Here is a 12,537-nt window from a genome sequence, read left to right as displayed (position 1 = left end):
TGTAAGCTCTGTTGGGGAATTAAGTCGGAAAACACACTAATTACCAACTTTCTTTGGGCGAGGTTCACAACAAAGGGATTGATTAAAATTCAGCTTAATTCCCCATCCTTAATTTGGAACGGAATTAGGAAGATGTGGGGCTTTGTTTCAGACCACGAAGCTTGGATAGTGGGTGATGGAGCAAACATTGACTTTTGGCATGATCGATGGCTACAGGGGACTGTTGTTTCAGCTCACCAAGATCTTCAGGGGTATGGGACCTGGCTAAGGACGTTACACACCCCGCTAGCTGTTTTATTAAAAATGTTGAATGGGGTTTCCCTGTAGTGGAATCGGCGGTGCTACAGCAAGTTGTCAACCAGGCTAGGTCCATAGCTCTACCAACCATCAAGACTGAGGACTGCAGAGTATGGACCCTATCCCAACAGGGGAATTTTATGGTGAAGTCAACATGGGAGAGGCTAAAAAGGGAAGGTTGTAGAACGGGTTGGCATTCGGTGGTCTGGGCCTCTTATTTGCAGCCTCGACACTCGGTCTTTGGATGGCGTCTATTGCATTCTAAGCTGCCAACGGATGATATGGTTACACAGAGAGGCGTCCCTATGGTGTCACGGTGCAACCTATGCTTGAAAGCAAATGAAACCCAGAAATACATCTTCATTGATTGCTCTTTCTCTGTTAGGTTGTGGCAGGGTTTTCTAGCAATGTTTCAAAAAGCTTGGCCGGCAAAGGATTCAATGCAAGAGTTGATAGTATGGTGGAAGGAAAAAGCCCAAACCAGTGCCTTAGCTTCAGTTTGGTTAGCGGGTTTTGTTGTAGTTCCATTTCACATATGGAGTGACAGAAACAGGCGTCATTTTGAAGGGAATGGGAAGAGAACAACCGACATCTTGCGCACTTTAAAGTCAGACCTGAAGGATGCGTCTGCTCTAATGAGGTGTACCATTAAATCTCTACAGGACCTGGTTATTGCTCGCGAAATTGGAGCTTCTTTTCCAAATGCGAAGGCCACCCAAATTAGAGAAATCTTATGGAGAAAACCAGATGTGCATTGGAGGAAGTTAAATATGGATGGTTGTTCCATTGGAAATCCGGGTCATGCTAGTGCAGCAGGGATAATTCGCAACAGCCTAGGAAGGCCAGAGGGAAGCTTGGTGCAGTACCTGGGAATAAATACAAACTTCTTTGCTGAGCTGCCTGCTTTCTTTTTTGGTGTTCAGTTGGCCAGAGGTAAAGGCATTCAGCTGCTATGGATAGAGTGCGATGCTAAAGCGGTGGTGAAGTCCATTAGGAGTAGTAAGATTCCATGGAGGTTTCGTCAATTTTGGCTAGAGGTTGCCGGCTACCTTAATAGTATTATATGGAGAATTACTCACAATTACAGAGAAGCAAATACAGTTGCTGATCTTATGGCGAAGAGGAGCGCTTCAACACAGGAATCCCAGAGCTGGGGAGAAGCACCAAGCTTTGTTCACAACAATATAGAGTGGGATCTACTTGAAAGGAGTAGGTTTCGGTTCCAATGATAGTTGGAAATTTATTTGTTGTTGTTATTTGCCCTTATTTGGCATCATGCTAAAAGGGGATATGAGAGTTGAGAGTTGTTTGATGATTTTATTGCCCCTATGGAGGATCTTTCAGAACTTGTAACATTGACATTTGATAGTTAATACACACTTTGCTAACCTTTAGCAAAACAAAGGAAGGGAAAAGGCTCTCTAAGTCATCGGGGCAAGGTACGCTAGCACCTCTATCTATTTTTTTCCTTCTCATAAGAAATGACCTTGCTATTCCTACATACGATATCATTTTATTCCACGTCATTGGTGTGGTCTCTGATTCTGCTTGGTGAGAGAACCCTCTCCGTAAAGTTATTTTTCTAATTATAAATAAGAAAAAAGAATATTGTCAGGTCGCGTTGCTCTTGTGCTTAGACACAAGAGGATGTGAATTACCAACCCACCTCAATGAAATAAAATAATCTCATCCATATTGATGCCCCCTCATTGCCCTCGTATTAGTGCAGGGGCCACGCCACCAAGCAATGATCACTTACCCTAAAGTTTACCACCGGAAAATATAAAGGGTTCAAAATGATATTGAAAAAGTACGAAATTGGAATTGAAGAAGAGAGTGATATCAAAATTGATTGATATTGGATAGAATAATCAAAGGCAACTGATTAACTAATGTTGCTTCAGATAGAACCTTTATTGTAAAACTTTTCTTCTGCAAAGATTGTGTGGTTGGAGAATTAGAAGAACTTTTATTAGCAGAGGAAGGGGAAGAGGTCATCAGGAGTTTTGGTTTTCGCTTTACTCATTCCTTGTGCTATTATTCCCTCTAAGCCAGCGTCATAGCTAGACTCTTTCTTCTCTTATTCCTTTCAACTCTGCTTTCTTTCTTTCTTTCGTTCTCTATTCATCCTTGCTGTTGTTGTCGTGGGACTGCCTAGCTCTGACGAAGACAAAAGGGAACTCTCTGTGCTCTGAAACCGATAGCCATCGTTCGCCGTTCTCCTTGGTGATCCCAACCCTCCCGCACACCACATGGCAAGACTCGCACACGTTTGGACAGTAGACGATCCTATATACAGGGCTACCCTCGCTTATCCTCTCGATTCTGAACCAGTTCCTCACTGTCGACTCCCCTGGGTGCCCTGGCTTCCCCTTAACTGTCACATACCTCAAACTCGAATTCTTTGACGACGACCACCACCACCCTGAGGATTGCTCCCTCCTTTCTTCCACCTGCCACGCTCTATTGTCCATTCCAGAGAAGCAAATGTTCATGTCCATTGATTCTCGAATTATCATCGTTTCCTCTTCTTCTACAGACGGCAATTCCAATTCTGGGTGTTCTGAGGATGCTGGAGAGAACATCACTGGGGTACCCATGTTCCTGTCGTAGGAGCTCTGTTTCACTGTTGGGGTGTGGGCCGTGTGACTTTGACTGGTGGAGCTCTCTCTCCTTCCTGGCGAGACACCTCCGCCGCCGCCTCCCCTGATTGCGGAGACAATGTAGTACGACATCCCTGCTTGGAGCTTATTGCCGTCGGTATCATGCACTGCGGATTGATGGTCGAACCGGTGGTGGTGGTGGTGGTGATGATGATGAGAGAAGCCATCTATGACCTGAACGAAGGCCAAAATCGGCAATCCCAAAAGGACGAGAGCTCTGTTCCACATGATGATCGATCTTAGATTATTGTTGTCCAGGGAGGGAATGGAAAATGGTACTTCTTTCAAATTAAGCAAACTGCGTTGATGGAATGCTTGAGTATTACTGAATTTGAGAAGTGAGATCATGGAAGGGAAGGTTATGGTTTGGCCAATTTATAGGGTGATGAGCGTAACGAGGTTGGATATAATTTCTCCCATTTTAATGGATCTTGGGGACACTTGTTGAAGATTGCCTGATCAATGCGTGTTTGAGCGAAGTGATTGGGATTTGGGAAGATTCAATTCAATGTCCGAACGATAACCACTCCTACTTTATTAGGGAAAATTAACCGAAATTATAATATAAGTAGATTTCAAATTTATTTTAAATCTAGCTACTACTTTCTATTTTAAAATGCTTTACTTAATCCCCAAAGTTGGAACTCATGCCATCTTAGAATAAAATAAAGTCTAAAGTGTCGCTGTGCGTGGCTAAGAAAAGCGGACGTTGTTTGATTTTAACCGTCCATTTAAGCAATTAAAATCTCAATCGTTGAACTTTTTTAACTCAATTAACCGAGACTTCTTGTTACCGGTATGCCTTCTCTCCCATTAACCTCTGCAAAACCCTGTGACGATCTCTGCCAACCCTTGAAACCACAAAATCAAACCAGATTTGTAACTTCATGTATTTGTAAGAAACCCTTGAGCAACTACAACTCGGATCATGAGTTTTCAAAAGACATCGTTGATGTTACAATTGGCTGAGATGGCCAAGAAGATCATAGTTTCATTTTTGGAAGACGTAGCTACAGGAGATTAAGATATGATCTCACAATTCTTCTTCAAGAAATTGGCTAAGGTTCTGACTTTTACTGGTTTTAACATGGATGAAAGTCTCATGCCAATAATTCATTTGATTAGATACAAAGACCCAAGCTTTGAGATTAAAATGCATCTCAAGTAGGGATGTAAATGGATATTCGTAAATCCGTATTCAATCCGTGTTCGTATCCGTTTAGGAGAATCCGAATCCATCCGAAACTAATCGAATACGAATATGATAATCCCCCTATCCGACCGATTATTATCCGATTCGTTTAGCAGTCCAATGATAATAAAATATCTGAAATATAACTCTGTGTTTGTCTATCCTTTTAAGTTACCTTATTGGATTTTGTTATCTTATTTTTATAAATTTATAAGTTAAGATAATATGATTCTTTTTCTGGATTTGCTATTGGTTTATATATATTGTTTTATGCAATGTGATACATGGAATTACATATCTATTAAAAAATCAAAAGTAAAAAACGTAAGAGAATAAAAGACTAAGAAGAGAAGAAGAAAGGGTAATTGTTGAGCTCTCAAGTCTCAACCCTAACCCTCATCATAAAAACGGTAAATATGTTAACGGATAATCGGAAAATTGTATTTGATCTGTATTCATATCCATTTAGGAGAACCTGTATTCAAAAAATCACTATCCAAAAATTATCCGAATCCGTCTGAAAACCGAGAGGATAGTATCCGAATCCGTCCTAATATACTCGGATACGATTATGATAATGCCACTCTCATTGTTAAGGAACAAAATGGATATTACTCAAAGGCTGAAGCTTCAGAATAGACTTGGAAGTTGGAACGTCCCAATCCTTGCTATGATCATTATTAGAAACACACACCCATCATAAGTAGACATGGGACCCATCGTCTTCTTCTTTGTGCTTTGGCTTACCGTTTCCATTCTCATTAGTTTAGTCGTCACCGTAGATGGCCGAAGATATGGTGGGCAGCTTGCGACCTATTCCAATGCCGTCGAACGGAGTTCGGTACATGCTATTGATTTTTCAGAAAGGGGACTCTCACCCGCTGTCTCCAAGGATTTTGACCTTTACAAGCATATGCCTTCCACCACATGTGTTGCCTCCTTCGATGATAACAACATCGTTTTCAATCCCTCATTCCATCCCCTCTCTCAACAACAAGAACTTCAGAGCACTTCTGGAACCTCTTACAATTCCACCCAAAACTCCAATCTGGGCAGGGAATAGTATTGTTGATGGATGGTTTACATACAGTAAAACAAAAATTGAACCCGTATCATCGTAATAGCAAGTAACCATTGATTTGTATCCATATTCATTAAATGGTCGAGATTAATCTTATTCTAGATTTATGGTTATTATTAAAACGACGTGAAAATAACTTCGCAGAACGCACGTTCTGCTACCACTCACCTATAAAGGCTAATGAAAACTTTTAAAATTGCCCCAACCTAATTTAACTGTTTTAAAACTGTGAGATTCGATGAGAGTGCAGCTTAATTGTAGTAGTGGAAATCAAAGCGGTTATTATCCCTTTAAAAAATAAAAACAAAGCTATAGCATCGAATTCAAAGGGAAGTAGAACTTAATTGTTGGAATAGAAATCAATAGAAACGTATTAAAAAAAAAAAGGGAAATTTATTAGATCCATTAGATAAAAAAAACTAATTATGTTACCAAAAAAAAGATAAGAAAATTAATTACAAGATAAGGAGGTTTTAAATTTATTTTACATTAATCATTATTTTTAATTTGAAAAGATTTACTTAATCCCCAAAGTTAGTTATTGGTCATGCCACCTAAGCGAAAATAAATTTCAACTTCCAAAATTACCCCAACGTCACCTTAGCCGCACTCTTCCACTTATATTGACTCGTGACCTCTGTAAACTCACCGGCTCTTGTGTCATCTCTCTCACTGAACTCACCAACATTCCCTCAAAATTAACAGAGGAGCTTCTCATTAGTTCTTCATCGCCATTGTTACCCAGTAAAATGTATAGGGTGTAAAAGTATAAACCAAAGACAACATCTTAGTTTGATAAACTATATTGATTCTAGAATCTAAATACTAGTATAAATTATGACAATAAGAACACCAACCCTTCACTTGTACTAGATTGAACAATGTAGAATTATCCTTTTTTTATTTGTTGTTACTTCTCTTCTGGATCTTACCGTATCTACCATAGCCATAGCACCACCCAGCTTTAGCGCACGCACTCTCTCTCTCTCTCTCTCTCTCTCTGAGTGTGAGAATTGGGCAAAAATAAGAGAAGTTGCTCTTAGATTCAGAGGAAACAGAGCAAAACTCAAATTCCCAAAAAACGTTAGATTGAGGCCTCCAACGCCCATTTCTCCAGCTATCAGTTGACCTTTGGATTCATATGTTGTATTCTTCACCTTACGCTACTGTTTCACAATCTTTAGCTTGTTTTGTGGTGTCTTCGCTTTTTTCTTCTCCATCTTCTGCGTCATTTTCTCTGCTTTTCGATAGTCATCAATGGATGGGTTATTTCAGAAATCCACAACAACGTCGTGACTATGGTGGTCGGGGTGATGGGGGGTGGTGGTGCCTCAGGTTTTCCGACACAGTCTAGACGGGATTTCGATCACTATCCCTCGTTATCTTCGAGCTGATTTTTTATTTTTTTTTATCAGATTTTTATTTTTTTTGGATTTTTTATTTCATTTCTTGTTTTTATTCTCGGGTTTTTTTTTGACAAATGCCCCCCTAAATATGCCCAATTGTCCAAATGCCCCCTAAAACTTTTCTAACCAGTGTAGCACTTTGGTCTGGTCCATTAGTTTGAAACGTTAGAGGTTTGTTTTAGGGGATTTAATGACCAAAATGCCCTTATGATAAAAACCAACCAAAATTAAAGAGTAAAGTGACCACATTGCCCTCATCTTCCCCAAATAGTTTAGGGTTTGAAATGAAAATCGAAAAAAAAAAACCCTAAAATCATTCAAAAAACCATCTTCCCCAAATCCATTTCATTGTTAAACCCTAATTTTGTTGTTTCTTCAAATTTCTGAAGGGATGGTCCTTACTATTTGATTATGATTCTTCAAATTCTTCATGCTTTATTGCCCTGCTTAAGAATATCTCAAACACCATCAAATTGCCTTTTTCTTTCTGATTTTGGGAATAAGTTCGGAAATAAAACCTAACTTATAATCCTGACTTGCAGGCATAACCATGTCACATGACTTTCTTCTTCAAAGCTTCCGTAGTTGTACCGGGTCTGGACTCTAGCAAACCCAATTGAATTAGCTGTTTCAGTTGATGGAAATTGGAATAAAATTATCAGAATTCAAAAAAACTCTCAAGAGATAGAAGCAGCTTTCTTTTATTGGCTAAGGTTTGTATACTCAAGTTCAAATCATTGCTGAGGAGGGCAAATTGGCAGATTTCTGGTATTGAGTAGGAGTATTCATATTCAACGGGATAACGGAGGTTGTTTGTTTCCATCTTTCCGTTGCAGAGCTGGTATTGAGTAGGAGTATTCGTGCCATTATGTACTCTGAGTCTTCCATGGGACCTGGGGGAAGACATGGATTTTGTACAAATGCATTTGCAATTTATTGAAGCGGCACTTGAATGTTAGGGGTTTGATTCCACCATATCCAAGTGAGGCTCCCGGAATTAATAGAATAAAATTGATGGTTTCACAAAAAAAAAAACGAAATTAATAAGAAGGGGGAAGTTTTCATAAGCGGCCGTGTAAGCATGCACGGTCATGTCCCCTCTCACAAAGAGTTGGAAAAGTCTTAAACCCCCACGCATTAATTAATGTCTTGAAACTCCCACCCTCTCACATACACGGCTTACACAGTCGTGTATGAAAACTTTCTCCTAATAAGAAAATCAAAATTTACATAACTGGTAATTAATTTTGTTTCTCAATGAGGGAATCGTTTAGGGTTTGCAACGGATTTGGGGAAGATGGTTTTTTGAATGATTTTAGGGTTTTTTTTAATTTTCATTTCAAATCCTAAACTATTTGGGGAAGATGAGGGCAATTTGATCACTTTACTCTTTAATTTTGGTTGGTTTTTATCATAAGGGCATTTTGATCATTAAATCCCCTAAAACTAACCTCTCACGTTGCAGACTAAAGGACTGAACCAAAGTGCTATACTGTTGGAAAGTAGAGGGTAGTTTACAATTAGAAAATTGTAGGGGGCATTTGGACAAATGGGCATTTTCAGGGGGCATTTGTCAAAAACCCTTTATTCTCTTGCATGGTTCAGATAAAAGTGACGTTGAGCAACAAATAACCTTTTATTTTCTTTTTTTCTTTTTGATAAGTAACTTTGGTGAGCCTTTTCAGTGTAAATCCCTTGTCGCTCCAAAATCCGTATGTAACAAAAGGTTTGGGGTTTTAGCTTTTTTTTTTCTTTTAAAATTTGCAAAATTGGACGTGAAAAGATGTTGCCTCTAGTTTATTATTAGGGATAAAGAACACCACTCGATCGCGCAACGCACGTTCCCCCATACACACAAACACAAGGGCGTCCATAATGATCGCCGCACCCCTGGTGCGATGGTCATATCATGCACCCTCTGTATGTGAGCATAGGGACAACGTGAACTATGCAACCAGATGGCCTTATTATTATTATTATTTTAGGTAGAAAACTTTGTTTTTAAGGAGTGGATAGATCGACTCTCCTGCTTCACCTTTGAGCCATAAAAAGGCAACCTTCCCCCCTTTAGATGGAGTTCAGATCAGTTCCCCACATGGGGACCAGTGGGGACAAATTTGAACCCTCCATGGACCATGGGTCCATACCCCGATGAAGGGTGGAGATCTGTCCCCATCCATCCCCATGTGGGAGGATCTGGATCCTCTACTACTAAGCTGAACCCTCCATGGGCCATCGGTCCCACACCCCAATGAAGGGTGGAGATCTATCCCCACCCATCCCCATGTGGGGGGATCCAGATCCTCTACTGCTAAGTTGCCTGGCAGGACCGTGCTGCCAAGACACGGTGAGGCGCACAATGATCACCTTACTCCCACTCGGGCAAGGCGCTCTAGCAGGGGTAAGGCAGTCATTGCGCGCCTCACCGTGTCTTGGCAGCATGGTCTTGTCAGGTAGCTCGGTAGTAGAGGATCCAAATTGCATGTGGGGACCTAATACGGACTCAGTTGGAGTTGTAGGTTGCTGTTGGATTTTCTTAGCCTTCACCTTTTAATAAATAAATAAAAAAACTGAGTGGATAGTTATTGTTACCAGTGTCACTAGGGAAAATAACTAAGATAAAGAGTTTTCTGTCTGTGAGTGTAAACCTTGTGCTAGCATGGGCCAATGGGAACGTGCACATAAATATCAAGAAGGACAAAATTTCTACCAATCATGAGGGGCAGGGAGGCAGAAATGAGAGAGATCCAAGGTGGGAAATCCGGGTTGATTGCGTGCATCAACATCACCATCTTCTTATTCCTTTATGGTGACCAAACCTCATGGCCTTCATCTCCTCCTCCTCCGATAATGGAAGCTCTGACCTAACCTATCTCCTTTCCTTTTTAGCTATCAATGGCGATCGAGAGCCCCACCACCTGCCTCTCTTCCACTTCTCCTCTGACAAAATCCCTAGGTATGAGGAACTATCATATTCTCTGATATCTTCTTTCTTCTCTATTCCTTAACCCTAGCCACATCCCTATGCTCTCATCATATCATCTTTTTCTTCTTTCATTTCATTCGGCTGTCAACATCGAAGCCACATAGGATTTTGAAGGTCTTACAACCCCCAACCCAGGTGAAGTTGCCACCAAAGCCACGATGGCATAAACACAAGTCCAACTCACGTTCACATGAGCATACGAGAACGGCTCTTAACTGTTGCATGAAAATCCTATACAGTACCGGCGGGGCAGCAATGCACATCTGACTGCACAGCAGAGGCCATGTGTGCCATGTGTGCCACCTGGCCTCTGCTGTGCCGTCGGATGTGCACTGCCGCCCTGCCGGTACTGCAGAGGATCCTAGTCTGGAATCCACTTTGTGGGATCCTCATGGATGGATTCTAACTGAACAGCTGGAAGGCATTCTCGTACGCTCACGTATGTGAACGTGACCAACTCTAAACAAAACTCCTGAAGTCATGATTGTAGCCTCTTCCTTCAATTGACTCCTCGACTTTTGGCTCGAGGATTATGTGAGGATTGTCTCGAGTTCCTAATGGAAGCTGAAGCAACAACCCCCATGTCTCTACTAAAATAGATTAAAGTACTCTTTATGGATTATTTGGCTCATTACGTTATCAATTATCATTTTAGATTTCCACTATCAATGGGAGTTTGAACTTGGAAGCTCACATAAATTCTACACTTTCCTCATTGCTTTCTTTGTCTTGATGTGGCAGCTCTGATGCACAAGTAGTGCACTAGTGCCTTCATTCTTTTATTTACCAACCGAATTTCATGCTAAAGTGAATTCAATAGTCACAATGATAGTTGTCATGGTCAGAATGCACATTATACATCTTCTACCCATTAAAATTAGGGAAGTAGTTTTCTGTCCGAGAGTGTGGCCTACGTCAGCACTCCCATGTGTCTATCTCTCTCCTCCTCAAAACAAAGGGGCAGAGATGTCTTTTTAAATGGAGAGGAGAGAGATAGACTCATGGGAGTGCTAGCATAGGCCACACTCCTGGATAGAGAACTTTCTCCATCGGAGCAAGCTACGCTAGCACCTCTATCTATTTTTGACCTCATAAGAAATGGCCTTGCTCTCTTCCTCTCATGGAAGAAAAACTCAACCGAAACTAGTCGAAACCACCAATTTAACTCGGTTTCGTAGGTTTTCGAGACGAGTTGAAGGAGGATTTTATAAAATCCCTGGATTTGACCGGGTTTCGATGGTTTCGACCATATTTCGGTGATTTTAAGTTCTTATATACGATATCATTTTATTCCACGTCTTTGGTGTGGTCTCCGATTCTACTTGGTGAGAGAACCCTCTCCTGAAAGTTATTTTCCTAATTCTAAATAGGGAAAAAGAACGTTGTCATGTCGTGTGGCCCTTGTGCTTAGACGCAAAAGCATGTGATTTACCAATCTACCCCCAATGATCTAAAATATTCTCATCCATATCGATGCCCCTATGCACTCTCATTGCCCTCTCATACTAGTGCAGGGGCCACGCCACCAAGCAATGATCTCTTATCCTAAAGTTTACCACCGAAAAATATAGCAATTCAAAACCTCTACGGCGCGTTGCCCGTAGCGGCCTGAGTGGCACACAAATAGGGCGCAGCACAATGACCGCCTTACCCCTGCCCGAGCGCTTTGCCCGAGCGGGGGTAAGACGGTCATTGCGTTGAGCCCTATTCGTGCGCCTCTTAGGCCACTGTGGGCAATGCGCCGCGGGATCATTATCCCCTCAATTTGCCTGCTCATCAATTTACTCAATTCCATCTAATAGGGGGCAGAAATGACCACCCTACCCCCTGCTCGAATACACTGCCCGAATGGGATCCACCTCCCTCTATTAGATGGAATTGAGGAAATTGACGGGAAGGCAAATTGAGGTGATAATTTTAGGCACGGGATCGGCGTAGACCATCACGATCCAAAATAGAATGGGTTCAAAAAGCTATTGAAATGCAAGGAAAAAGGGAGATCAAAATTGATTTATATTGGATTATTGGATAGAATAATCAAATTAAGGCGACTGACTAACTAATGTTGCTTCAGGTAGAATCTTTATTGTAAATTTTTTCTCTTGCAAGGATTGTGTGGTTGGAGAATTAGAAGAACTTTTATTAGCTGAGGAAGGGGAAGAGATCATCTGGATTTTTGGTTCGCTTTACTCATTCCTAGTGCTATTATTCCCGCTCAGCCAGCGTCATAGCTATACTCTTTCTTCTCTTATTCCTTTCAACTCTGCTTTCTTTCTTTCTTTCTTTCTCTATTCATCCTTCTTCTTGTTGTCGTGGGACTGCCTAGCTCTGACGAAGACGAAAGGGAACTCTCTGTGCTCTGAAACCGATAGCCATCGCTCGCCGTTCTCCTTGGTGATCCCAACCCTTCCGCACACCACATGGCATGAATCGCAGACGTTGGGGCAGTAGACGATCCTATATACAGGGCTACCCTCGCTTATCCTCTCGATTCTGAACCAATTCCTCACTGTCGACTCCCCTTGGTGCCCTGGCTTCCCCTTGAGTGTCACATACCTCAAACTCGAATTCTTCGACGACGACGACCACCACCCTGAGGATTGCTCCCTCCTTTCTTCCACCTGCCACGCTCTATTGTCCATTCCAGAGAAGCAAATGTTCATGTCCATCGATTCCCTAATTGTCATCGTTCCCTCTTCTTCTTCTGCAGACGGCAATTCCAATTCCAATTCTGGGTGTTCTGAGGATGCTGGAGAGAACATCACTGGGGTACCCATGTTCCTGTCGTAGGAGCTCTGTTTCACTGTTGGGATGTGGGCCGTGTGACTTTGACTGGTGGAGCTCTGTCTCCTTCCTGGAGAAACACCTCCGCCGCCGCCTCCCCTGATAGCAGAGACAATGTAGTACGACAT

General features: G+C 41.7%; 2 protein-coding genes across 2 annotated transcripts; both read right to left on the bottom strand.

Annotated features, from left to right (window-relative positions):
• Window positions 1-2,417: 2,417 nt before the first annotated feature.
• On the bottom strand, window positions 2,418-3,188 carry LOC122647563 (21 kDa seed protein-like). Its single transcript, XM_043840955.1, has one exon. It carries the CDS (start codon window positions 3,186-3,188, stop codon window positions 2,418-2,420), a length of 771 nt encoding a protein of 256 aa, XP_043696890.1.
• Window positions 3,189-11,913: 8,725 nt separating this feature from the next.
• LOC122647469 (kunitz trypsin inhibitor 5-like) lies at window positions 11,914-12,537 on the bottom strand. The gene has a single exon (XM_043840882.1). It carries the CDS (start codon window positions 12,535-12,537, stop codon window positions 11,914-11,916), a length of 624 nt encoding a protein of 207 aa, XP_043696817.1.

This window comes from Telopea speciosissima, chromosome 1 (genome assembly GCF_018873765.1).
Source record: "Telopea speciosissima isolate NSW1024214 ecotype Mountain lineage chromosome 1, Tspe_v1, whole genome shotgun sequence".
NCBI classification, from domain to species: Eukaryota; Viridiplantae; Streptophyta; class Magnoliopsida; order Proteales; family Proteaceae; genus Telopea; species Telopea speciosissima.
Note: the sequence above shows the minus strand (reverse complement) of the source record. Positions and strands in the feature narration are given on the sequence as shown.

What these genes read in the sequence shown, in the direction of transcription:
- LOC122647469 (XM_043840882.1), bottom strand. Translation starts at nt 12,537, where the DNA reads ATGTCGTACTACATTGTCTCTGCTATCAGGGGAGGCGGCGGCGGAGGT.
- LOC122647563 (XM_043840955.1), bottom strand. Translation starts at nt 3,188, where the DNA reads ATGTGGAACAGAGCTCTCGTCCTTTTGGGATTGCCGATTTTGGCCTTC.